The sequence below is a fragment of the Elephas maximus genome, chromosome 8 (genome assembly GCF_024166365.1).
Source record: "Elephas maximus indicus isolate mEleMax1 chromosome 8, mEleMax1 primary haplotype, whole genome shotgun sequence".
Lineage (NCBI taxonomy): Eukaryota > Metazoa > Chordata > Mammalia > Proboscidea > Elephantidae > Elephas > Elephas maximus.
The window spans coordinates 123803454-123830184 of NC_064826.1; the positions used below are offsets into that span (position 1 = coordinate 123803454).

Consider the following 26731-nt stretch of genomic DNA (forward strand, 5'->3'; position numbering starts at 1 on the left):
GATAGCTAAACTTGGCGCCATTATGCAGTTGGAAACATGAGACCAGCTAACAAGACCACAGTTACCATTCTTCACACACTAAGGCCCTGTGCAGCCTCTTTTCCTCAGCCCCCCACCATGACTTCTCTTCTGTTCTTCCACCCTCTCATCCCCTGGCACTCGAGCGTTTCTATTCCTGTCTACTGCTCTCATTCCTCTGACACCCATATACTGTGCCTATTCTGTAATACATCCTACTGAAAATCAACCCCCACCTTCAGGCTGAAACAGGATCCAGTTCTCATGGGGAGGTGGGGGTACTGGCAAGTGGCCATTTTCCTATAACTCATGGACTGGACCTCAAGTTGGGTATATATGTGCAAGTGTGTGTGTGTGTGTGTGTGTGTGTGTGTGTGTGACTGAGGGTGTGCATGTGTTTGCATTGTTATGTGTAAGTGGTGTCACCTTCTCCCAGCTACCCATACTACTTTCAAAGCATCACTCTTCTTCCCTCCTGTTGGAAGGAGAAGCATGGCGTGGGGCTAATTGGCTATGTGTACATCCCTGCGCCTGTTATCCCATTTCCTCACAAGGATTTACGATAGTGGCATACAACTCAGGCCCTCCTTCTCCAGTCTGAACGCTGCCATTTCTTGACAATTTCTGACATCTCTATGGACAACCCTAGATGCCCAGCACTTTGACCTCCATGCCTCCAGGGACCATTGCCTGTGCTCTACTCCAGCTCCTTCGTCCCACACATCTGAAATTTTCAGTCTTAAGCATCATTATCCCACTCCATGAATTCGATCTGTTGTCCTGGCTCTCTTGGTTCTTCATTCCTAAAACACAGGGCCTTTGCCTTTTAACACATAGAAGCAGACACTAGACTCAATCTCTCAGATTTCTCTTAAGCTTTAAAAAAAAAATCTTAATTGAGGTATAATTTTCATAGTGTAATATTCATGCATTTTAGGTGTATAATTTAACGATTTTTAGTAAATTTACTAAGTTGTTCAGCCATCACTATAATATAGTTTTAAAATATTTCCATCGCCCCAATACAATCCCACCCACAGTCTTAGCCAACCTTTACCTACTTCCTGTAGGTTTGCCTTTTTGAGCATTTCTTATCAATGGAGTAATACAACACGTGATCTCTTGTTTCTGGCTTCTTCCTCTTAGCATAATGTATTTGAGGTTCATCCTCTTATCTTTTTAATGCCCTTCCAATATTACATTCTTCTCTGTCTGGTGTACCCTCCTTAGTTGATTAGCAAGCTACTCTTTCCTTGTGATTTCCTTGTTTTCTGGATTTCCTGCTACACCCTGACATGAATTGATCCTATTGTTGACCTTCTTGGCTCTGACATCCAGGCTGCCAAATCGCCTAAGAAGAGAAAATCACAAATCTGTCCAGGTGGAGGTATGAACAATGGGCAGTCTCCCACCTCAGCTGGGTACGAGCTCCTTAATTTATCCTTTGTTGGCCTCCTTGGCTACATCACTCAGAGACTGTTTGAAAAGCTTGCCCTTCTCTAGCCACCTAAAGATCTTCTATCCTTCTCACTTAATAAAAAAGAAATTCCACTCCTATATTGAGGAAAAAAATTGAGACTTCTAGACATGAAATTCTACTCCAACTTCTTAGGAAATTCGTATCTGTAGGCAGCTGCCCTCCCTCTCACTTTCAGAGCAGGGACTGTTTCTCCTCCTGTAAAAGTTAGCCCCTCCACCTGTGCTCATGAGTCCATTCCCCTGTGCCTTCTCCAGCCCCTCCTTCATAAATTAGCTTTCCTCCACCCTATATTTTAAACCATCCTGCTGCTCCACTGACTCTCTTCCTCAGCCCTTAAATATGTTCCACACTCTCCTATCCTAAAAAAGAAAAAAATCCTGGATCTTGCATTGTTGAGAAAAGAAAAGGCAGAGATACAAATGTCATATAAGAAGAGGGTTCTGACATAGTCGCCTCCAACATTTTTTCTCTTTATTCTGAATATGTTGCTGGATTTCACAGTTTTGAATATTAGCATATCTTCTTCTCTATCCCACACATTGTTGTTATTGTTGTTAACTGCCATCCGGTTGGCCCAACTGGCCCAACTAATGGAAACCCCGCGTACAAAGGAATAAAACACTTCCCAGTCTTCTGCCATCCCCATGATTGGTTGGGGATCAAACTGTTGTGATGTATAGAGTTTTCATTGGCTGATTTTTGGAAGTGATCACCAGGCCTTTCTTCCTAGTCCATTTTAGTCTAGAAGCTCCACTGAAACCTGTCAGCTTCACAGCATGCAAACCTCTGCTGATAAATGGGTGGTAGCTGTGGTAGTAAACCCAATAAAATCCATGTATGTGTTTCTCCAATTTTAATATTCAGCTTGCATCACTTGTCATGATCAGTCACTCTAAGACAAACCTGGTGCTGATGATGCCTCCCACTTGAAGGCCCAAGAGCCATGATCAAGATGGTCAGTACACATTTGAGTGAGCTTGTGGATAAAGTGGGATTCTAGGCCCCATTATTGCCTGTCATCCACCCAGCTCCACTTGAGGACCCTAACCTCCACTAATCTTGGCAGCTTTATCCCCCTCCTCTGATCTAGATCCATCTTAATTGAGTTTTTGTCTATTTTTAAAATGGAGCTCATCATGGAAAGCAAAATTTTAGAAGATGATTTTGAGTTCATAACCCATTGTGCCAGAGAGCTCCATCATAACATGGATTTTCTGTAAGAAGAATTGACTCGTGAGTCTGCAGGTCATGAGTTAAGGGCAGTGGGAGGTCAAAAGAAGTAACAATCCCTTCACTACAAGTAGTCTTTTACTCTGTGGCGTGGAGTATGCATATCACACGGCCAGGGACCAATGCATTAACGGGGTTCAAGACAGTTGTACAACTCATCATATCATTCCAATGTATTTTAGATTAACAGGGAGCTCACTGTGGGCGATGGCATATGGAGAGGCTTGCTGGGAAAATGGAATGTCTCTGTTGAAGTAAAGGGAGGATGTAGTTAAGACTAGAACAAGATAGAAGGACCTTGCTGGAGGTGGAGTGAAACATGGGCAAAAGAAAGGAGAGGGAGAGAGCTAAGGTTTGCTAGGTGGGATAACAACAACAATAAAGCAAGGAAAAGCTGTAATTTATACAGGAATGGAGTTTTTTTTTTTTTTTTAGACTCTTTTCTTCAGAAGAGGTTTCCAAGAGTATTTAGGGTTGGGGAGAGAAATTTATAAGGTGAAGGAGGTAGTATAGACAACTTGGTGTTGGATTTTTCCTTACATGATTCAAGGCCACAGGGTGGTCTCAAATCTATTTCCTCAAAGGATAAAGGATGAACCTTCATCCAGGGCACAGCCCAGGGATTCAGGAGAGCTGAGGACTGATTCTGATGAGATGATTTTGCCTTTCAGAGAGCAGACTTGGCAATCTCAGCCATCACCATCACCCCAGAGAGGGAGAGTGTTGTGGACTTCAGCAAGCGGTACATGGACTACTCGGTGGGGATACTAATCAAGAAGCCTGAGGAGAGAATCAGCATCTTCTCTCTCTTTGCTCCATTTGATTTCGCTGTGTGGGCCTGCATTGCAGCAGCCATCCCTGTGGTTGGGGTGTTGATATTTGTGTTGAACCGGATTCAGGCTGTGAGAGCTCAGAGTGCGGGTCAGCCCCGGCCATCCACCACTGCCACCCTGCACAGTGCTATCTGGATTGTCTATGGAACTTTCGTACAGCAAGGTACCTTCCTGGCTTTCTGGCATTTGACTAGCTCTAGGGTCCTGGAGTGGGAGCCATTGGTGGTTCGGTGGTAGAATTCTCACCTTCCTCGCGGGAGACCTGGGTTCAATTTCCTGTCAGTGGAGGCTTGCATTTTGCTATGATGCTGAACAGGTTTCAGTGGAGCTTTCAGACTGAGGTGGACTAGGAAGAAAGGCCTGGCCATCTACTTCTGAAAATCAGCCAGGGACAATCCTTATGAATCGCCACAGTCTGAGCCACAATTGATTATGGGGATGGCACAAGACCAGGCAGCTGTTCATTCTGTTGTGTGTGGGGTTGCCATGAGTCAGGGGCCAACTCATTGAAACTGAGAACAACAAAAATAGGGTCCTTGAAGAGATTATCCATTAGCAAAGCTTTTAGAGACATTTTACAAAAGTAATTTTAAAGGCAATTTTATTTAATCTCTAGGACAGTACAATATCATGCTGTGCCTGATTTCTCTGAGGAATATCAGATAGAAATTAAATGACATGACAACAAGGATGTCAGCTTCAAATCCTGACACTCCACTCTAGATTAAATTTAACTTTGGAGTTGGCTTTGCACGTTTTCCCCTTTCTCATCAGACTGGTTGTTATGCACATAAGGGTGTCCAATGAAACCCCGAGTCTTGTTGAAATTTGAAGTCTTAATGGAAAAAAAAAAATACAGTTGTGTTGCAATCATCTAAGCTGTCTCTGAGAGGTTTGGATAGCACTTGGTGAGTTACAAGGTTATGCCATTTTGACTGGAAGCTACAAATTGCAAAGCTTCTAATGTGAGTCTTGGCCCCATTTGTAGCAAAGGCTGTGTGAGGGTCTATAAGGAGAATAGACAGTGGGAAAATTTCTTTTGCTACCACCAAAGGGACCAAGGAAAAATAATTGGCCTCAAAAAGGCAGCCTTTAACTGAAAGTCACATGCAATGATTTCTGAAAATCCTGGTGGGGGGCGGGGGGAAGTCATCTAGTGAGAGCTGAATATTAGCAGAAGTGATGTAGTACATCTCATTTCTGGGTTTAAAAGAAAGCTATGGAGCCCTCTGGGTAGGAGGTAATTCTATATTTACAGAATTCCTGAGACTACTATCTGTGAATTTGAAATTAGAAAGGAATCTCACATCAGGTTACAACTTTGTGAGTTCTTATCACTGTGATTTAGAATTTCCTAGCTGGAAGATTTTGGTATTCAGAACTCTGTCCTTGGAGTTTTGACAAATTTCACATTACTACGAGGCCAGCCGTGGCTTTTCCATATTTGGTCCCTTTCTAAGATTGGTGGTGATCTTAGAATGCTTTCCCAGAATTGTAACAGTCCTCATACCCAGCTGTCACCATTCTCCTGCTCCTGAGCATACAACTGGGGCCAGAGATCACCAGCATCAGTGAAGGCCCAGTGGAGGGCAGAGCTTCTCTGTGGTGGGCTGGGGATTAGAGCACCAGCCTCAGGCCAACCCTCCTTTGCCTGCCCCCTAAGGTGGTGAGTCCTCGGTGAACTCGATGGCCATGCGCATCGTGATGGGCAGCTGGTGGCTCTTCACTCTCATCGTGTGCTCCTCCTACACAGCCAACCTTGCTGCTTTCCTCACAGTGTCCAGGATGGACAATCCCATAAGGTAAGACCCATCCCTGCTTCAGATCTGGGGCCATTTCACTTCAGAAAGGTGTAAAGGGAGAATGCAGACCTGTCAGGAGCAGCCTGGTGTCCCGGAGAGAGCCTGGAGGCAGACACGGCCTCTGATCCTGGATCTGCCATTTGATGATGAGGTCCTTCAGTGCCTGGAGAAGAGCTTCTCTCCGGTTCTGCTGTATTTCATGCACAATTAAGTATATGAGTCAACTCATTAAATGCTATTCTCTGAACAGTTAAATGCTGCTAACAAAACTAGTACATCAAAATATTAAAACTTAAATTTCTTCATGCATTTAAACATTGACTACAAACTTATTTAATTAAACTTTTCAAAACATTTAAAATAAATCCACAAGTTTAATATATCTTTCAAATTTTCAAACACTTTAAAGTGATTTTAGAAAGCATGCCAATTATCACAATGATTAGAAAACTTTTTTCAATTATACTTAGAAAATCATAAAATTATTGAAACCAAGGAGCAAAATATTTTCCTCACTATTTACATTTTACAAAATTTTGAAAGTATGAACTTAAGGTAATGAAACTTTTTGAAATGACTCATTTTGTGATCAGATTCGCACGTTGTTGTCGCTCTTCGGTGACGTCGAGTCTGTTCTGACTCATAGTGACCCTACGCACGACAGAACGAAACATTACCCAGTGCTGTGCCATCCTCAGAACCTCGTTACGCTTGAGCCCGTTGTTGCAGCCACTGTGTCAATCCATCCCGTTGAGGGTCTTCCTTTTTTTTCTGCTGACCCTCCACTTTACCAAGCATGAAGTCCTTCTCCAGGTACTGGTCCCTCCTGATAACACGTCCAAAGTATGCGAGAGGAAGTCTTGCCATCCTTGCTTCAGATTCCTGTATACAGTGTAAATTATAAAAACACTTGAATAAAGCGAGGCTGTGTTGGATGTGTGGCTTGCCCAGTGCACATAGGCGTGAATATATTCGGTGCTTCATAGGGTGCAATACAGGCGTCAACATTTCCTCTCTCACTTGAGCCCTGACTTACGGTTTTCTGAGTTCCTGCCTTCGGTAACATCTCTGACCCATCATACTCACTATCATTATATTGACTCCTTTGGTTCCCAGCTCTAATCAAGTCATCCAGACTTAAGCAGACTGTATGGCTCCCAATTGCCTATTTAAAAGAATTCAAACTCCTTGACTAGGAAGCAAGATTGAGTATGATGTTATCTTTTTTTTTTAAACTGGAATTTTTGAGATATAGATTCACATGCAATTGTAAGAAATAATGCAGAGAGGTCCCCTTTTACCATCTACCCAGTTTATCCCAATAGTAACACAGTGCAGAGCTATCATATCATATCACAACCAGAATATTGACATCGATACAAATGACTCATTGGAGCCGGGGTGGCAAAGTGGTTAGGAGCTTGCCTGCTAACCAAAAGGTCAGCAGTTCAAATTCACCAGCCGCTTCTTGGAAACCCTGTGGGGCAGTTGTACTCTGTCCTACAGGGTTGCTATGAGTTGGTACTGACTCGATGGTACCTAACAACAATTGACTCATTCAGAGTTCTCCTTTGTACTTGTTTCTGTGTGTGTGCACGTGTGTGAATGTGTGCTCATCTAACCAAACCAAATCAAACCCGTTGCGGTTGAGTTGATTCTGACTCAGAGACTCCATAGGACAGAGTAGAACTGGCCGATAGGGTTTCCAAGGAGCCACTGTTGGATTAGAACTGCTGACCTTTTTGGTTAGCAGTGAAATGTTTAACCAGTCCGCCACCACAATTTTTAGCAGTTGTAATGGTTTGTGTATTCACCACAGTAAAGATACAGAACAGTCCACCACTGCAAGGATACATTCAGCTGTCTTTGAATAATGAAACCCATCTCCCTCCTGTTTCTACTCCACTCCATCCCTAACCCCTAGAAGTTGTCCTCCGTTTCTAAAATTTTATCATTTCAAATATGTCATATAAATGAAATATACAGTGTATAATCTTTTATAATTTTCTTTTTTAACTCAACATAATTCCCTGGAGATTTATTCAAGTTGTTGCATGTATCAAGAGTTTCTTCCTCCTTTCCTAGCTCTTTCCCTCCCTCTCTCTTTCCCTTCTTCCCTTCCTTCCTTCCTTCCTTTTTTACTGAGTAGTATTCCATGTACCACAGTTTGTTTAACCATCCACCCAGTGAAGGCCATCCTGGCTGTTTCCACATTTTGACTGTTACCAATAAAGCTGCCATGAACAATATGTAGTTTTTGTGTGAATATAGGTTTTCATTTCTCCGGGACAAATGCCCAGAGGTACAATTTCCACGTCTTATAGTGACTGCCTGTTGAGCTTTAGGAGAAGCTATCACTGTTTTCTGGAGTGGCTGTACCATTCACATTCCTACCAGCAATGCGTGAGTGATCTAATTTCTCTAGTTTCTCTGCATCCTCGAAAGCATTTGCTATTGTCACCATTTTTTAATTAAAAAAAAAATTTAGCACTCTAATAGGCTAGATAATTATGACTTTGTTTTGCGTTTTCCTGATGGCAAATGATGTTGGACATCTTTTCATGTGCTAATTTGCCATCTGTATATGCACACATATGATTTTTGGTGAAGTGTCTGTTTATGTTTTTTGTCCATTTTCTAATGGAATTGTTTGATGATTACTGTTGAGTTTTAAGAGTTCTTTGTATATTCCAGACATTTGTTCTTTGTCAGATATGTGGTTGGAAATATTTTCTCCCACTTGGTAGACTGCCTTTTCAACCTCTTAACATGGTCCTTCATGAAGGAAATATTTTTAATTGTGATGAAGTCCAATTCATAAATTTATCTTTCTTGAAGCATGCTTTTGGTATCAAGCCTAGAGCTCTGCCTAGCCCTAGATCCTTAATATTTTCTTCTCTTTTGTTTTGATTTTTTTCTAAAAGTTTTATATTTAAGTCCACGATCTATGTATATCTTATATATCTTTTTGTAAAAGGGGTGAGGGTTAGGTCAAGGTTCACTTTAATTTTATTTTTGTCTATGGAGGTCCAGTTGCTCCAGTGCCATTTGTTTAAAAGTCTGTCCTTCCTCCATGAATTATTTTTGCACCTTTGTCAAAAATCAGTTGGGCATATTTGTGTGGGTCTCTTTCTGGGTTCTCTTTTCTATTACCTTGACCTTTGTGCCTATACCCTTGCCATTACAACAAGGTATTAATTAGTGTAGCTGTATAGTAAAATTTTAGCCACTGGATGGCACAAACAGTTGCCATGAATAGAAATCGAATTGACTGAATGGAGTTTTTTGGAGTCCTGTGAAGTTCAAACAACTGAATACTCGGCTACTAAAAATTTGATGGTTTGAGTCCAGAATCCACTCAGAGGTATTTCAGAAGGCATGCCTGTGATCAACTTGAGAAATGCCACAGCAGTTGAAAACCCCATGGAGCACAGTTCTTCTCTCACACATGTGGGCTCACCATGAGTCTGAATCAACTCAAAAGCTTTTTTTTTTTTTTTTTGACATCAAGTAGACTAATTTCTCCCACCTAACTCTTCATCAAGATTGTTTTAGCTCTCGGAATCCACAACAATGAGTAGGGTCTGTGCCTTTCCATATAAAACCCAGAATAAGTTGTCTATGTCCACCAAAAAATATTGCTGGATTTTTTTTTTTTAATAGAGAGATGCTTGACCTTATTTTTCTACATTACCATATCATACCAGAAAAACAGATCTGTTCTGATCATTTAGTTGTGTGATTTTATTCCTCTCTTCTCTTCCTTTCATGCTTTCAGTGTTACATTTCCCATCCATGTTTTTTATTTTTTTATTGCGGTTTATATGAAAGTTTACAAATCAAGTCAGTCTTTCATACAAAAATTTATATACACCTTGCTTTATACTCCTAGTTGCTTTCCGCCTAATGAGACAGCACATTCCTTCCCTCCACTCTCTCTTTTTTTACGTCCACTCGGCCAGCTTCTGACCCCCTCTGCCTTCTCACCTCTCCTCCAGACAGGAGATACCAACATAGTCTCATGTGTCTACTTGATTGAAGAAGGTTATTCTTCACCAGCATCATTTTCTATCCCACTGTCCAGTCCAACCCCTGTCTGAAGAGTTGGCTTCGGAAATGGTTCCTGTCCTGGGCTATCAGAAGATCTAGGGACCGCGACTGCCAGGCTCCTTCTAGTCTCAGTCAAACCATTAAGTTTGGTCTTTTTAGGTGAATTTGGAGTCTGCATCCCACTGCTTTCCTGCTCCCTCCGGGCTTCTCTGTTGTGTTCCCTGTCAGGGCAGTCATCAGTTGTAGCCAGGCACCATCTAGTTCTTCTGGTCTCAGGCTGATGTAGTCTTTGGTTTATGTGGTCCTTTCTGTCTCTCGGGCTCATAATTACCTTGTGTCTTTGGTGTTCTTCACTCTCCCTCGCTCCGCTGGGTTGAGACCCACTGATGCATCTTAGATGGCTGCTTGCTGGTGTTTAAAACCCCAGATGCCACTCTCCAAAGTGGAATGCAGAATGTTTTCTTAATAGATTTTATTATGCCAATAGACTTAAATGTCCCCTGAAACCATGGTCTCAAACTCCCACCCCTGCTATGCTGGCCTTTGAAGCATTCAATTTGTTCAGGAAACTGCTTTTGGCTTAGTCCAGTTGTGCTGACCTCCCTGTACTGTGTGTTGTCTTTCCCTTCACCTAAAGTAGTTCTTATCTACTATCTAATTAGTGAATACCCCTCTCCCAATCTCCCGCCCTCCCCCCTCTTGTAACCATCAAAGAATATTTTCTTCTCTGTTTAAACTATTTCTCAAGTTCTTGTAATAGTGGTCTTATACAATATTTGTCCTTTTGCAACTAATTTCACTCAGCATAATGCCTTCTAGATTCCTCCATGTTATGAAATGTTTCACAGATTCCTCACTGTTCTTTATTGCTGCCTAGTATTACATTGTGTGAATATACCATAATTTATTTACCCATTCTTCCATTGGTGGGCACCTTGGTTGCTTCCATCTTTTTGCTATTGTAAACGGTGCTGCAATGAACAAGGGTGTGCTTGTAAAGGCTCTTATTTCTCTAGAATATATTCCAAAGAGTGGGATTGCTGGATCGTATGGTAGTTCTATTTCTACCTTTTTAAGGAGGCGCCAAATCAATTTCCAAAGTGGTTGTACCATTTTACATTCCCACCAGCAGTATATAAGTGTTCCAGTCTCTCCACAACCTCTCCAAGATTGATTATTTTATGTTTTTTGGATTAATGCCAGCCCTGTTGGAGTGAGATAGAATCTCGTTATAGCTTTGATTTGCATTTCTCTAATGGCTAATGATCATGAGCATTTCCTCATGTATCTGTTAGCTACCTGAATGTCTTCTTTAGTGAAGTGACTGTTCATATCCTTTGCCCGTTTTTTAACTGGGTTATTTGTCTTTTTGTAGTTGAGTTTTTGCAGTATCATGTAGATTTTAGAGATCAGGCACTGATCAGAAATGTCATAGCTAAAACCTTTTTCCCAATCTGTAGGTAATCTTTTTTACTCTTTTGGTGAAATCTTTGGATGAGCATAGGTGCTCCCAGTTATCTAGTTTCTCTTCTGCATTGTTAGTAATGTTTTGTATACTATTGTCCCTATTTTTTCTTCCAAGGTCTTTATTATTTTAGATTTTATATTTAGGTCTTTGATCCATTTTAAGTTCACTACTGTGCATGGTGTGAGGTATGGGTCTTGTTTCATTTTTTTGCAGGTGGATATCCAGTTATGCCAGCACCATTTGTTAAAAAGATTGTCTTTTCCCCATTTAACTGTTTTGGGGCCTTTGTCAAATATCAACTGCTCCTATGTGGATGGATTTATGTCTGGATTCTCAATTCTGTCCTTTTGGTCTACGTATCTGTTGTTGTACCGGAACCAGGCTGTTTTGACTACTGTGGCAGCATATAACAGGTTCTAAAATCAGGTAGAGTGAGGCCTCCCACTTTGTTCATCTTTTTCAGTAATGCTTTACTTATCCAGGGCCTCTTTTCCTTCCATATGAAGTTGGTGATTTGTTTTTCCATCTCATTAAAAAATGCCATTGGAATTTGCATCAGAATTCTGTTGTATCTGTAGATCACTTTTGGTAGAATAGACATTTTTACAATGTTAAGTCTTCCTATTCATGTGCAAGGAATATTTTTCCACTTACGTAGGTCTCTTTTGGTTTCTTGCAGTAGTGTCTTGTAGTTTTCTTTGTATAAGCCTTTTACATTTCTGGTAAGATTTATTTCTAAGTATTTTATCTTCTTGGGGGCTACTGTAAATGGCATTGATTTGGTGATTTCCTTTTCAATGTTCTTTTTGTTGGTGTAGAGGAATCCAACTGATGTTTGTATGTTTATCTTGTATCCTGATACTCTGCTGGACTCTTCTATTAGTTTCAGTAGTTTTCTTGAGGATTCTTTAGGGTTTTCTATGTATAAGATCATGTCATCTGCAAATAGAGATACTTTTACTTCTTCCTTACCAACCTGGATGCCCTTTATTTCTTTATCTAGCCTAATTACTCTGGGTAGGACTTCAAGCACAATGCTGAATAAGAGTGGTGTCAAAGGGCATCCTTGTCTGGTTCCCGATGTCCAGGGGAATGCTTTCAGACTCTCCCCATTTAGGATGATGTTGGCTATTGGCTTTGTATAAATGCCCTTTATTATATTGAGGAATTTTCCTTCCATTCCTATTTTATTGAGAGTTTTAATCATGAATGGGTGTTGAACTTTGTCAAATGCCTTTTCTGCATCAATTGATAAAATCATGGGGTTCTTGTTTTATTCATATGATGGATTACATTAATTGTTTTTCTGATATTGAACCATCCCTGCATACCTACTATGAATCCCACTTGGTCATGGTGAATTATTTTTTTGATATGTCTTTGAATTCTATAGGCTAGAATTTTGATGAGGATTTTTGCATCTAAGTTCATGAGGGATATAGGTCTGTAATTTTCTTTTTTTGTGGTGTCTTGTCTTTACCTGCTTTTGGTATCAGGGATGTGCTGGCTTCGTAGAATGAGTCTGGGAGTATTCCTTCTTTTTCTGTGCTCTGAAATACCTTTAGTAGCAGTGGTGTTAACTCTTCTCTGAAAGTTGGTAGAACTCTGCAGCGAAGCTGTCTGGACCAGGGCTTTTTTTTGTTGGGGTTTTTTTTGATTACCTTTTCAATCTCTTCTTTTTTATGGGTCTATTTAGTTGTTCTACCTCCGTTTGTGTTGTGTTTCTAGGAATTCATCCATTTCTTCTAGGTTATCAAATTTGTTCAAGTATAATTTTTCGTAGTAATCTGATATGATTCTTTTAATTCCACTTGGGTCTGTTGTAATATCGCCTACCTCATTTCTTATTAGGGTTATTTGCTTTCTCCTCTGTTTTTCTTTTGTCAGTTTGGCCAACGGTTTATCAATTTTGTTGATTTTTTCAAGGAACCAGTTTTTGGTATTGTTAATTCTTTCAATTGTTCTTCTGTTTCCCGTTTCATTTAATTCTGCTCTATTTTTTATTATTTGCTTTCTTCTGGTGCCTGAGGGTTTCTTTTGTTGTTCTCTTTCTATTTGTTCAAGTTGTAGGGATAATTCTTTGATTTGGGCCCTTCTTTGTATGTGTGTGCATTTATTGATATAAATTGACCTCTGAGCACCGCTTTTGCTGTGTCCCAAAGGTTCTGATAGGAAGTGTTTTCATTATCATTGGATTCTATCAATTTCTTTGTTCCATCCTTAATATCTTCTATAATTCACTCTTTTTTGAGCAGGGTATTGTTCAGTTTCCAAGTGTTTGTTTTCTTTTCACTGCTTTTTCTGTTATTGATTTCTACTTTTATGGCCTTATGATCAGAGAGGATTCTTTGTAATATTTTGATGTTTTGGATTCTGCTAAGGCTTGCTTTATGACCTAACATGTGGTGTATTCTAGAGAATGTTCCATGTGAACTTGAAAAGAAAGTATAGTTGACTGTTGTTGGCTGGAGTGTTCTGTGCACGTCTATAAGGTCAAGTTGGTTGATTGAGGCATTTAGATCATCCGTGTCTTTATTGAGCTTTTTTCTGGATGTCCTGCCCTTCACCAAAACTGGTGTGTTGAAGTCTCCTACTATAATTGTGGAGCTGTCTATCTCACTTTTTGATGATGTTAGAGCTTGTTTTATGTATCTTGCAACCCCGTCATTGGGTGCATAAATATTTAATATGATTATATTCTCTTGGTATATTGTCCATTTTCATTGTATAGTTTCCTTCCTTATCCTTTGTGGTGGATTTAACATTAAAGTCTTTTTTTTTCCAAAATTAGTATTGCCACTCCTGCTCTTTTTTGATTTTTGTTTGCTTTTTTTTTTTCATCCTTTGTGTTTTAGTTTGTGTCTCTAAGTCTAAGGTGTGTGTCTTGTAGGCAACATATAGACGGATCATGTTTATTTATCCATTCTGCCACTCTCTGTCTCTTTATTGGGACATTTAGTCTATTTACATTCAGCATAATTATGGATAGGTATTATTTAGTGCCATCATTTGGATGTCTTTTTTGTGTGTGTTATTGACAGTATCTTTTTCCCACTTAATTTTTTGTGATGAATAGTTTATCTTTGTATAGTCTCTTTTCTTCTTATTCGTTATTGTTGATTTTGTTTCTGCTGAGTCTCTATTTTTTTCTTGTGTTTTATTTTGATGTGTAGGATACTTTGTCTCCTTTTGGTTACCTTAGTATTTACCCCTATTTTTCTAAATTTAGATGTAACTTTTATTTCTTTATATTGCCTTGTCTTCCTCTCCATATGAAACATCTTTGAGTATATTCTATAGTCCCCCTTTATTGTTTTGATATTGTCTTCTTTTACATAATAACATTGCTGTTTCCCTGTTTTTTGAGCATTTTTTTATCTTGATTTATTTTTGTGATTTCCCTGTCTTGGGTGACATCTGATTGCTCTTCCCAGTATTCTAGTCTTTGGTTGATATCTCATATTATTGATTTTCTAACCAGAGAACTCCCTTTAGTATTTTTTGTAGCTTTGGTTTGGTTTTTACAAGTTCCCTAAACTTCTGTTTATCTGGAAATGTCCTAATTTCACCTTCATTTTTGAGAGGCAGCTTTGCTGGATATATGATTCTTGACTGGCAAATTTTTTCCTTCAATACTTTGCATGAGTCATCCCATTGCCTTCTTGCCTACAGGGTTTCTTCTGAGTAGTTCGAGCTTATTCTTATTGATTCTCCTTTGTAGGTGACTTTTTGTTTATCCCTAGCTGCTCTTAAAATCCTCTTTTAATCTTTGATTTTGGCAAGTTTCATTATAATATGTCTTGGTGACTTTCTTTTAAAAGCTACCTTATGTGGAGTTTGATGAGCATCTTGGATAGATATCTTTTCATCTTTCACGATATCAGGAAGTTTTCTGCCAACAAATTGTCAACAATTCTCTCTGTATTTTATGTTACCCCTCCCTGTTCTGGTACTCCAATCACTTGTAGGTTATTTCTCTTGATACAGTCCCACATGATTCTTAAGGTTTCTTCATTTTTTTTAATTCTTTTATCTGATTTTTCTTCAAATATATTGGTGCCAAGTGCTTCATCTTCAAGTTCACCAATTCTGCCTTCCACTTGCTCATTCCTGCTCCTCTGACTTTCTACTGAGTTGTCTACTTCTGTAATTTTATTGTTAATCATCTGAATTTCTGATTGCTTTCTCTCTGCGGATTCTTGTGGCTTATTAAATTTTTCATATGTTCTTGAATAACCTTTTTAATTTCTTCAACTACTTTATCTGTGTGTTCCTTGGCTTGTTCTGCATATTGCCTGACCTCCTTCCTAATATCGTTCCTGATGTCTTGAAGAGTTCTGTATATTAATCTTTTGAATCCTGTATCCGGTAATTCCAGGAAGTCACCTTCATTCAGAAGATCCATTGATTCTTTGTTTTGAGAGCTTTTTGAGGTAATCATGGTCTGTTTCTTTATGTGACTCGCTATTGACTCTTGTCTCTGAGGCATGTATATGTTATTGTATTAGTTTATTTTATGTTTGCTTACTGTGTCATAGTTTCTTGTTTTGTTTTGATATGCCCAAATGGGTTGTTTGAGTGAGCTAGCCTGATTATTTTCATCTTTGAAGCTCTGATGTCCTGTCCCCAGATGACTAGAGCTGTTATCAGGTATATCAGTCTAGGAGTCCATTCATTTTTCTTGTATGGATTCAGCTCAGGTTTCCAGGTAGCTGCTTATTCAAGTGTGTGTTACAGGCTCTGTCCTACAGTCTTAAAGGGGCAAGGGTGTTTGGTGTTGTTACTGGTATCTGGTTCCAGCAGGGGGTCATGGTCTGAACAAGCCAGGGGGCTGAGACTCATCCCCTAAGTGTCTCTGAGGAAAGCACATCCCTCTTCCCCAGAGCATACAGGTGTGTGGATTCTGCAGAAGGACCATGGGCACCCAAAGTTTTTGTTTTTAAAGACTGGAAGGTACCAGTTATCCTTGGACCCCTGTTGTGGGTGGCTGGGTGACCTGAGTGGAGCCACCAGTCCTCATGCACCTGGTGTGGGTAGGTGAGGACCCTGTTTAATAGGCAAAGCAGTGCCAAATATCAAACACCCACCTCTCCACCGCACAGCTGAAACGTTTGTAGTCTGCCAACAAGGGCCTATTCTGAAATATGCCCACACAGTTCCATGCAGGTAAAGGTACTCAAAGTCCACAGACCTTTTATGCCTGGACAGGAACTGCTTCTGTCCTGAGCTCCCCAGGTTAGTGGATCTGGCAAATTATCTTTTCCCCCAACTGCAAATTTACCCCTTCTCCAAGGCGGGAGGATGGCTCCAGGCACTCAACAGGGCCTATCTCAGGCCTAAGGAAATCAACAGCCACTGAAGCTGGCTTGGAGGCGGGGAGTGCGGTACAATATATGCAAGTACTTACCTTTTTCTCTGGTTCTGGAGGTGTGAGTAGGCTGTGCGGTTGTCTGCTTCTCCATGAGGAAACTGCAGCTGAAATCTAGTACCAGCCCGCCACAGCCACTCCTGGGAATGGTGCCTGGGGGGATCCGGCAATTCAGGTCCGGTAACTCATCTCTGCTTCTGAACCATTTCTTTCTCCCCCTGCTACTCAGTCCATTTTCTAACTTTTCCTTTGATGTTCACAGCTCCTAGCATGTCATAAATATAATCGTTTCACTTGTTTTTTCGGGTCTTTGTTGTAAGAGGGCTCACCGGAAACATCTGTCTATTCTCCCATCTTGGCCCTGCCTCTGGCATTTTTATAACAATTGTATTAACTGCAGGTTTAATTGCTAAGATTATGTGTCATGAATGGATGTTGGTTTTTGCCGATTTTTTTTTCTGTATCAATTAATAGGATCATGTGATTTTATTCATTAGCTTGTTAGCATGGTAGATTATATTCATTGGGTTTCAAATGCTGCATATTGTTGTCGTTAGGTGCCATCGAGTCAGTTCCAACTTATAGCAACCTTATGTACAACAGAAAGAAACACTACCTCGTCCTGAGCCATTCTTAAGAATCACTGCTATGTTTGAGTCCATTGTTGCGTTCACTGTGTCAGTCCACCTCATTGAGGGTCTTCATCTTTGTTGCTGACCCTGTACTTTACCAAGCATGATGTCCTTCTCCAGGCACTGGTCCCTCCTGAAACATGTCCAAAGTAGGTGAGACAAAGTGTAGCAATTCTTGCTTCTAAGGCAAATTCTGGCTGTACATCTTCCAAGACAGATTTGTTCATTCTTCTGCCAGTCTATGGTATACTCAATATTCTTCACCAACATTGTAATTCAAGTGCATCAATTCTTCTGTTTACCTTATTCATTGTCCAGCTTTCACATCCATATTAGGTGATTGAAAATAAATGTTGAATATTGTGAATAAATGTCATTTAGTCATGATTATGATTTTTGTTTGTTTGTTTACTGTTGGATTGTAATGGCTAATATTTTGTTGAGAACTATTGCATCTAAGTCCATGAGAGATGTTTATATTTTCCATTTTTTGTACCATCTTTGTCTGGTTCTGATATTAGGGTAACACTGGCCTCATAAAATGAGTTAGGACATCTTCTTTCACTTTCTATTTTCTGGAAGAAATTGGGTATAATTGGTATTAATTTTAAAATATTTGGTAGAAACCATCTAAGCCTGGAGATTTCAGGAGATTTTAATTACCAATTCAATTTAATTATTGGTTATTAGGCTATTCAGATGATCTTTCTTCATGATGGTTGACTTTTGGTGGTTTACAATTTTCAAAGCATTGTTCCATTTCTTCTATGTTGTTGAATTTATGAATATTAAGTTGTTCATAGTAAAATATTTTATTTCTGAATTGTTTAATCTGTGTTTTTTTTTTTTTTTTTGTCTATCAGGCTAGAGGCTGGGGTTTATAAATTCTGTTGAGTTTTTTGTTGTTGAAGAAACAGCTTTTTGTTTCTCTGATTTTCTCTTTTTTTTTCTTGTTCATTTTCATTGTTTTCTCCTCTCATATTTATTATTATCCCTCTTTCTGCTTGCTTGGGTTATGTCTTGTTCTTCTTTTTCTAGTTTCCTGAAGTAGTACCATAGATTATTCATTTTCAGTCCTTCTTCATTTCCAACATATGTATTTGGAGCTATAAATTTCCTGTCAGCACAGACTTAGCTGCATCCTACATATTCTGGTAAACTGCATTTTTATTTTCATTCCTTCTATACATTTTTTGAAATTCTTTTGAGATTTCCTTTCTTACTTATGGGTTACTTAATTTCCATGTGTTTAGAGATTTTCCTGTAGTCTATTATTTTTTCCTGTTTTGATACCATTGTGATCACAGAATACCCTCTGTGTGATTTTAATTCTTTTATATTTGTTAAGGTTTGTTTTATGGTTGAGGATATGGTAATCTTGATGACTGTTTTATGGGTACCTTGAAAATAAGAGCTTTTTTATTATATTTTCTAATGGTGCTAAATATGGTAAAATTATGTATATGAAATATTTATTTTGAAACAACCTATTTTTCAACTTTTATTAATTTTAATATTTTTTATTGATTCTCTTGGGTTTTCTAATCATAAAATCTTATCTAAAATAGCACTAGCTTCAATTCTTTCAACATTATTCTCTCCTCTCCTTCTCTCTCCTCTTTTCTTTTTATTTTAAAGAATCGACTAGACCCTGGAGCAGTGCTAAATTATAATGCCGATTGAGGATACTGTTCAACTATGACTTTAATGTGAATTATTGCTTCAGAATCAAATGTGAGAGTGACTGTGGTCTACAAATGATTCTTAAACACATTAAGAAGTTATCCTTCTACTTGTGATTAATATTGATTTTTTTCATTTAAATCAGAAATTGATGTTGAATTTTGTTAATGCTCTTTTCACATTTTTGGAAGTCTTTTTTTTTTTTTATATCTTCCTGGATGTAGGAAGTATAGAATATTAACTCACTTTTGCATTTGTATCATAAAACTTACCTTGCCATGGCTTGTTGTTTCTAGTATATTGCTGGGTTATATTCACTTGTATTTTTACTTAGGGTTTTGGTATTTATAAGTGAGGTTTTGGACTGTTAAATTTTTATACCAAACTAATTTTTAAACAAACTAAATAGCTGTTTATATATATATTTTATAATATATTTGTTTTTTCACCTAACATATAGCCTATCTTGGAGAATGTTTAATACGTGCTTTTTTTTTTTTTTTTTAAGAGGAATGTGTATTCTCCTGTTGGCTGGAGTGTTCTATAGGTGTCCCTTAGGTCTAGTTGGTTTATAGTGTTGTTAAAGTCTCCTAGTTCCTTGTTGGTCCTTCTGCCTTATTGTTCTATCATTGAAAGTGGAGTAGAGAAGTCTCCAGCTATTTTTGTTGTACTCTATTTTTCCCTTCAATTTTGTCAGTATTATTTCATGTATTTTAGGACTGTATTCTTAGGCAAATGTTGTTATATATTTTTGATGGATTGACTCTTTTGTCAATTTTTTGTACTTCTTTGTCTCTTGTAACAATTTTTGTCTTAAGTCTACTTTGTCTGATATTAGTGTAGCTACTCCACCTCTCTTTTGGTTTCTGTTTGCATGGTATAACTTCTTCCATTATTTGACTTTAAATCTATTTGTGGCTTTGAATCTAAAGTGGGTCTCTTGTAGACAATGTGGAGTTGGGAATTTCTAAAATCCATTCTTTCAATCTCTGCCTTTTGAGAAGTTTATTTACATTTACTGTAATTACTGATAAAAGAAGGGGCTACTTCTGCCATTTTTCTGTTTTTCTGTCTTATGTATTAACTGGAAACCCCAGTAGCACAGTGGTTCAGAGCTATGGATGCTAACTAAAAGGCGCTCCTTGGAAACTCTATGGGGCAGTTCTGCTTTGTCATTTAGAGTTGCTATGAGTCAGAATTGACTCAACTGCAATGCATTTTGGTGGTGTACATATTAACTGTTCCTCAATTTTCTCCACTATTACCTTCTTTTATGTTAGTTATTTTTTAGTGTACCAATTTAATTTCCTTTAATGTATCTTTTAGAGTTCTTTTCTTAGTAATTACCTTGGAAATCCCAATTAATTTATAAAATATATTTCAGTTTAACACCAACTTGATTTCAGTAGTACAAAAAACTTTGCTACTGTATAGCACTGCCCACCTCCCCTATACACATAAAAAAAAAAGCTCGTGTTTAAAATTGTCTGATCCATTCCTTTTTTTTAATGATCTTTAATGTGCTTTCAGTCTGTCATACATAAGCCTGTATACACCTTACTACATACTCCCATTTACTCTCCCCCAATGAGTCAGCCTGCTCCCTCCCTCCAGTCTCTCCTTTCATGACTGTTTTGCCAGTTTCTAACCCTCTCTACCCTCCCTTCTCCCCTCCAGACAGGAGATGCCAACACAGTCTCAAGTGTCCACCCGATACAAGTAGCTCACTCTTCATCAGCATCTCTCTCCAACCCCTTGTCCAGTCCCTTCCATGTCTAATGAGTTATCTTTGGGAATGGTTCCTGTCCTGGGCCAACAGAAGGTTTGGGGACCATGACCGCCAGGATTAGTCTAGTCTCAGTCAGACCATTAAGTCTGGTCTTTTTATGAGAATTTGGGGTCTGCATCCCACTGATCTTCTGCTCCCTCAGGGGTTCTCTGTTGTGCTCCCTGTCAGGGCAGTCATCAGTTGTGGCCGGGCACCATCCAGTTCTTCTGGTCTCAGGATGATGTAAGTCTCTAGTTCATGTGGCCCTTTCTATCTCTTGGGCTCATAGTTATCCTGTGACCTTGGTGTTCTTCATTCTCCTTTGATCCAGGTGGGTTGAGACCAATTGATGCATCTTAGATGGCCGCTTGTTAGTGTTTAAGATCCCAGACGCCACATTTCAAAGTGGGATGCAGAATGTTTTCATAATAGAATTAATTTTGCCAATTGACTTAGAAGTCCCCTTAAGCCATAGTCCCCAAACCCCCACCCTTGCTCCGCTGACCTTAGTAGCATTCAGTTTATCCCGGAAACTTCTCTGCTTTTGGTCCAGTCCAGTTGAGCTGACCTTCCATGTATTGAGTATTGTCCTTCCCTTCACCTAAAGTGGTTCTTATCTACTAATTAATCAGTAAATAACCCTCTCCCTCCCTCCTGCCTCTCATAACCACAAAAGAATGTGTTCTTCTCAGTTTATACTATTTCTCAAGATCTTATAATAGTGGTCTTATGCAATATTTGTCCTTTTGCCTCTGACTAATTTCACTGAGCATAATGCCTTCCAGGTTCCTCCATGTTATGAAATGTTTCACAGATTCGTCCCTGTTCTTTATCGATGTGTAGTATTCCATTGTGTGAATATACCATAATTTATTTAACCATTCATCCATTGATGGACACCTTGGTTGCTTCCAGATTTTTGCTATTGTAAGCAGTGCTGCAATAAACATGGGCGTGCATATATCTGTTTGTGTAAAAGCTCTTATTTCTCTAGGGTATATTCCGAGGAGTGGGATTTCTGGGTTGTATGGTAGTTCTATTTCTAACTTTTTAAGAAAATGCCAGATAGATTTCCAAAGTGCTTGTACAATTTTGCATTCCCACCAGCAGTGTATAAGAGTTCCAACCTCTCCGCAGCCTCTCCAACATTTATTATTTTGTGCTTTTTGGATTAATGCCAGCCTTATTGGAGTGAGATGGAATCTCATCATAGTTTTAATTTGCATTTCTCTAATGGTTAATGATCGAGAGCATTTTCTCATGTATCTGTTAGCTGCCTGAATATCTTCTTTAGTGAAGTGTGTGTTCATATCCTTTGCCCACTTTTTGATTGGGTTGTTTGTCTTTTTGTGGTTGAGTTTTGCAAAAAAAATTTTTTTTTTTTTTGTCAGAATCATATAGATTTTAGAGATCAGGCGCTGATCGGAGATGTCATAGCTGAAAATTTTTCCGAATCCGTAGGTGGTCTTTTTACTCTTTTGGTGAAGTCTTTAGATGAGCATAGGTGTTTGATTTTTAGGAGCTCCCAGTTATCTGGTTTCTCTTCGTCATTTTTAGTAATGTTTTGTATTCTGTTTATGCCTTGTATTAGGGCTCCTAAGGGTGTCCCTATTTTTTCTTCCATGATCTTTATCGTTTTAGTCTTTATGTTTAGGTCTTTGATCCACTTGGAGTTAGTTTTGGTGCATGGTGTGAGGTATGGGTCCTGTTTCATTCTTTTGCAAATGGATATCCAGTTATGCCAGCACCATTTGTTACAAAGACTATCTTTTCCCCAATTAACTGACACTGGTCCTTTGTCAAATATCAGCTGCTCATATGTGGATGGATTTGTATCTGGCTTCTCAATTCTGTTCCATTGGTCTATGTGCCTGTTGCTGTACCAGTACCAGGCTGTTTTGACTACTGTGGCTGTATAATAGGTTCTAAAATCAGGTAGAGTGAAGCCTCCCAGTTTCTTCTTCTTTTTCAGTAATGCTTTCCTTATCCAGGGCTTCTTTCCCTTCCATATGAAGTTGGTGATTTGTTTCTCCATCACATTAAAAAATGTCATTGGAATTTGGATTGGACGTGCATTGTATGTATAGATGGCTTTTGGTAGAGTAGACATTTTTACTATGTTAAGTCTTCCTATCCATGAGCAAGGTTTGTTTTTCCACTTATGTAGGTCCCTTTTATTTTCTTGCACTAGTACTTTGTAGTTTTCTTTGTATAGGTCTTTTACATCTTTGGTAAGATTTATTCCTAAGTATTTTATCTTCTTGGGGGCTACTGTGAATGGTATTGATTTGGTGATTTCCTCTTCGATGTTCTTTTTGTTGATGTAGAGGAATCCAAGTGATTTTTGTGTGTTTATCTTGTAACCTGAGACTCTGCGAAAGTCTTCTCTTAGTTTCAGTAGTTTTCTGGAGGATTCCTTAGGGTTTTCTGTGGATAAGATCATGTCATCTGCAAATAGAGATAATTTTACTTCTTCTTTGCCGATCCGGATGCCCTTTATTTCTTTGTCTAGCCTAATTGCTCAGGCTAGAACCTCTAGCACAATGTTGAATAAGAGCAGTGATAAAGGGCATCCTTGTCTGGTTCCCGTTCTCAAGGGAAATGCTTTCAGGCTCTCTCCATTTACAATGATGTTGGCTGTTGGCTTTGTATAGATGCCCTTTATTATGTTGAGGAATTTTCCTTCAATTCCTATTTTGCTGAGAGTTTTTATCATGAATGAGTGTTGGACTTTGTCAAATGCCTTTTCTGCATCAATTGATAAGATCATGTGGTTTTTGTCTTTTGTTTTATTTATATGGTGGATTACATTAATGGTTTTTCTAATATTAAACCAACCTTGCATACATGGTATAAATCCCACTTGGTTGTGGTGGATTTTTTTTTTTTTTTATATGCTGTTGAATTCTATTGGCTAGAATTTTGTTGAGGATTTTTGCATCTATGGTCATGAGGGATATAGGCCTGTAATTTTCTTTTTTGGTGGTGTCCTTACCTTGTTTTGGTATCAGGGATATGGTGGCTTCATAGAATGAGTTAGGTAGTATTCCATCATTTTCTATGCTTTGAAATACCTTTAGTAGTAGCGGTGCTAACTCTTCTCTGAGAGTTTGGTAGAACTCTGCAGTGAAGCGTTCCTAGCCAGGGCTTTTTTTTTTGAGAGTTTTTTGATTACCTTTTCAATCTCTTTTTTTGTTATGGGTCTATTTAGTTGTTCTACTTCTGATTGTGTTAGTTTAGGTAGGTAGTGCTTTTCTAGGAATTCATCCATTTCTTCTAGGTTTGCAAATTTGTTAGAGTACAATTTTTCATAATAATCTGATATGATTCTTTTAATTTCATTTGGGTTTGTTGTGATATGGCCCATCTCATTCTTATTTGGGTTATTTGTTTCCTTTCCTGTATTTCTTTAGTCAGTCTGGCCAATGGTTTGTCAATTTTGTGAATTTTTTCAAAGAACCAGCTTTTGGCTTTGTTAATTCTTTCAGTTGTTTTTCTGTTCTCTAATTCATTTAGTTCAGCTCTAATTATTATTATTTGTTTTCTTCTGATGCCTGATGGATTCTTTTGTTGCTCGCTTTCTGTTTGTTCAAGTTGTAGGGACAGTTCCCTGATTTTGGCTCTTTCTTCTTTATGTATGTGTGCATTTTTTGATATAAATTCACCTCTGAGCTTTTGCTGTGTCCCAGACGTTTTGATGGAAGTGTTTTCTTTCTCGTTGCATTCTATGAATTTCCTTATTCCCTCCTTGATGTCTTCTATAACCCAGTCTTTTTGAGAAGGGTATTGTTCAGTTTCCAAGTATTTGATTTATTTTCCCTGATTTTTCTGTTATTGATTTCTACTTTTATGGCCTTGTGGTCTGAGAAGGTGCTTTGTAATATTTCAATGTTTAGGATTCTGGAAAGCTTTGACTTACGACCTAATATGCAGTCTATTCTAGAGAATATTCCATGTGCACTACAAAAAAAGTGTACTTTGCGGCTGTTGGGTGGAGTGATGTGTATAAATCTATGAGGTCAAGTTGCTCGATTGTAGTAATTAGGTCTTCCGTGTCTCTATTGAGCTTCTTACTTGAAGTGCTATCCTTCTCCGAAAGTGGCGTGTTGAAGTCTCCTATTATAATTGTGGAGGTGTCTATCTCACTTTTCAGTTCTATTTAAGTTTGTTTTTTGTATCTTGCAGCCCTGTCATTGGGTGCATAAATATTTAATACATTTATATCTTCCTGGTCAATTGTCCCTTTTATCATTATGTAGTGTCCTTATTTATCCTTTGTGGTGGATTTAACTTTGAAGTCTATTTCGTCAGAAATTAATATTGCTACTCCTGCTCTTTTTTGATTGTTGTTTGCTTGATATATTTTTTCCATCCTTTAAGTTTTAGCTTGTGTCTCTAAGTCTAAGGTGTGTCTCTTGCAGGCAGCATATAGACGGATCATGTTTCTTTATCCAGTGTGAGACTCTCTGTCTCTTTATTGGTGCATTTAGTCCATTTACATTCAGTGTAATTATTTTTTTTGTGTGTGTTTAGTTCTCTTATTTTGATGCCTTTTTGTGTGTGTTGTTGACAATTTCATTTTTCCACTTACTTTTTTGTGCTTAGACGTTTTTCTTTGTAAATTGTGTGCTCCTCACTTTCATAGTAGTTGAATTTATGTTTGCTGAGTTGTTACGTTTTTCTTGGTTTTTATTTTGAGTTATGGAGTTGTTATACCTCTCTGTGGTTACCTTAATTTTTACCCCTATTTTTCTAAGTAAAAACCTAACTTGTATCATCCTATATCACCTTGTTTTCCTCTCTATATGGAGTTCTATGCCTCCTATATTTAGTCCCTCTTTTTGATTATTGTGATGTTTTTCATAATGACTTCAATGATTCCCTGTTTTGAGCATTTTTTTCTTTTCAAAATTGATCTTAATTTGTTTTTGTGATTTCCCTGTTTGAGTTGATATCAGGATGTTCTGTTCTGTGACCTTGTGTTGTGCTGGTATCTGATATTAATTTTCTGACCAAACAATTTCCTTTAGTATTTCTTGTAGCTTTCGTTTGGGTTTTGCAAATTCTCTAAGCTTGTGCTTATCTGTAAATGTTTTAATTTCACCTTCATATTTGAGAGAGAGTTTTGCTGGATATGTGATCCTTGACTGGCAGGTTTTCTCCTTCGGTGCTCTATATATGTGATCCCATTGCCTTCTTGACTGCATGGTTTCTGCTGAGTAGTCTGAACTTATTGATTCTCCTTTGTAGGAGACCTTTCTTTTCTCCCTGGCTGCTTTTAAAATTTTCTCTTTATCTTTGGTTTTGGCAAGTTTGATGATAATATGTCTTGGTGATTTTCTTTTTGGATCAACCTTATATGGGGTCGATGAGCATCTTGGGTAGATATCGTTTCATCTTTCATGATGTCAGGGAAGTTTTCTGCCAACAGATCTTCAACTATTCTCTCTGTATTTTCTGTTATCCCTCCCTGTTCTGGAACTCCAATCACATGCAAGTTATTCTTCTTGATAGAGTCCCACAGGATTTTTAGGGTTTCTTCATTTTTTTTTAATTCTTTTACCTGATTTTTCAACTATATTGGTGTCAATTGCCTTATCCTCCACCCCCCCCACTCTGCATTCCAATTGCTCGAGTCTGCTCCTCTGACTTCCTATTGAGTTGTCTAATTCTGTAATTTTACTGTTAATCTTTTGGATTTCTGAATGCTGTCTCTCTATGGATTCTTGCAGCTTATTAATTTTTCCACTATGTTCTTGAATAATCTTTTTGATTTCTTCAACTGCTTTATCAGTGTGTTCCTTGGCTTTTTCTGTAGATTGCCTTATTTCATTTCTGAGGTCATCCCTGATGTCTTGAAGCATTCTGTAAATTAGTTTTTTATATTTTGCATCTGGCAATTCCAGGATTGTATCTTCATTTGGGAAAGATTTTGATTCTTTAGTTTGGGGAGTTGTAGAAGCAATCATGGTCTGCTTCTTTATGTGGTTTGATATCGACCGCTGTCTCCGAGCCATCTCTAAGATATTGTAATGATTTATTTTATATTTGCTCACTGAGTCTTATCTTGTTTTGTTTTCTTTCAATATATGTAGATGGGTTACTAGATTGCACTGTCTTGATTGTTGTAGCCTTTGAATCACTTATGTCCTATTACCAGCTGGTTTGGGCTATTACCAGATATATAAGCCTAAGAGTCTATTCACTATTCTTGAGTAGAATCTGATTTTGGGTCACCAAGTGTGTTGTGTAGACTGTCACCTATTAACTTAGAGGACTAGTGGTGCTAGTTGTGTGCACCAGATTCTAGTAGCAGCAGGGGATCACACTCCAGGGGGGGCCGGATGCTTACATTCTTCTTCCAAGTGCCAGTGAGGTAGATGTGTCTCTATTCCTAAA

General features: G+C 38.5%; 1 protein-coding gene across 1 annotated transcript in view; it reads left to right on the top strand.

Annotated features, from left to right (window-relative positions):
- The window catches only part of GRID1 (glutamate ionotropic receptor delta type subunit 1), a 984507-nt gene that overhangs the window by 798437 nt on the left and 159339 nt on the right, over window positions 1-26731 (top strand). The window contains exons 11-12 of the mRNA XM_049894341.1: window positions 3400-3724; window positions 5225-5363. Of these exons, the coding sequence (XP_049750298.1) occupies window positions 3400-3724; window positions 5225-5363 (464 nt within the window). The remainder of the gene's footprint in view (window positions 1-3399; window positions 3725-5224; window positions 5364-26731) is intronic.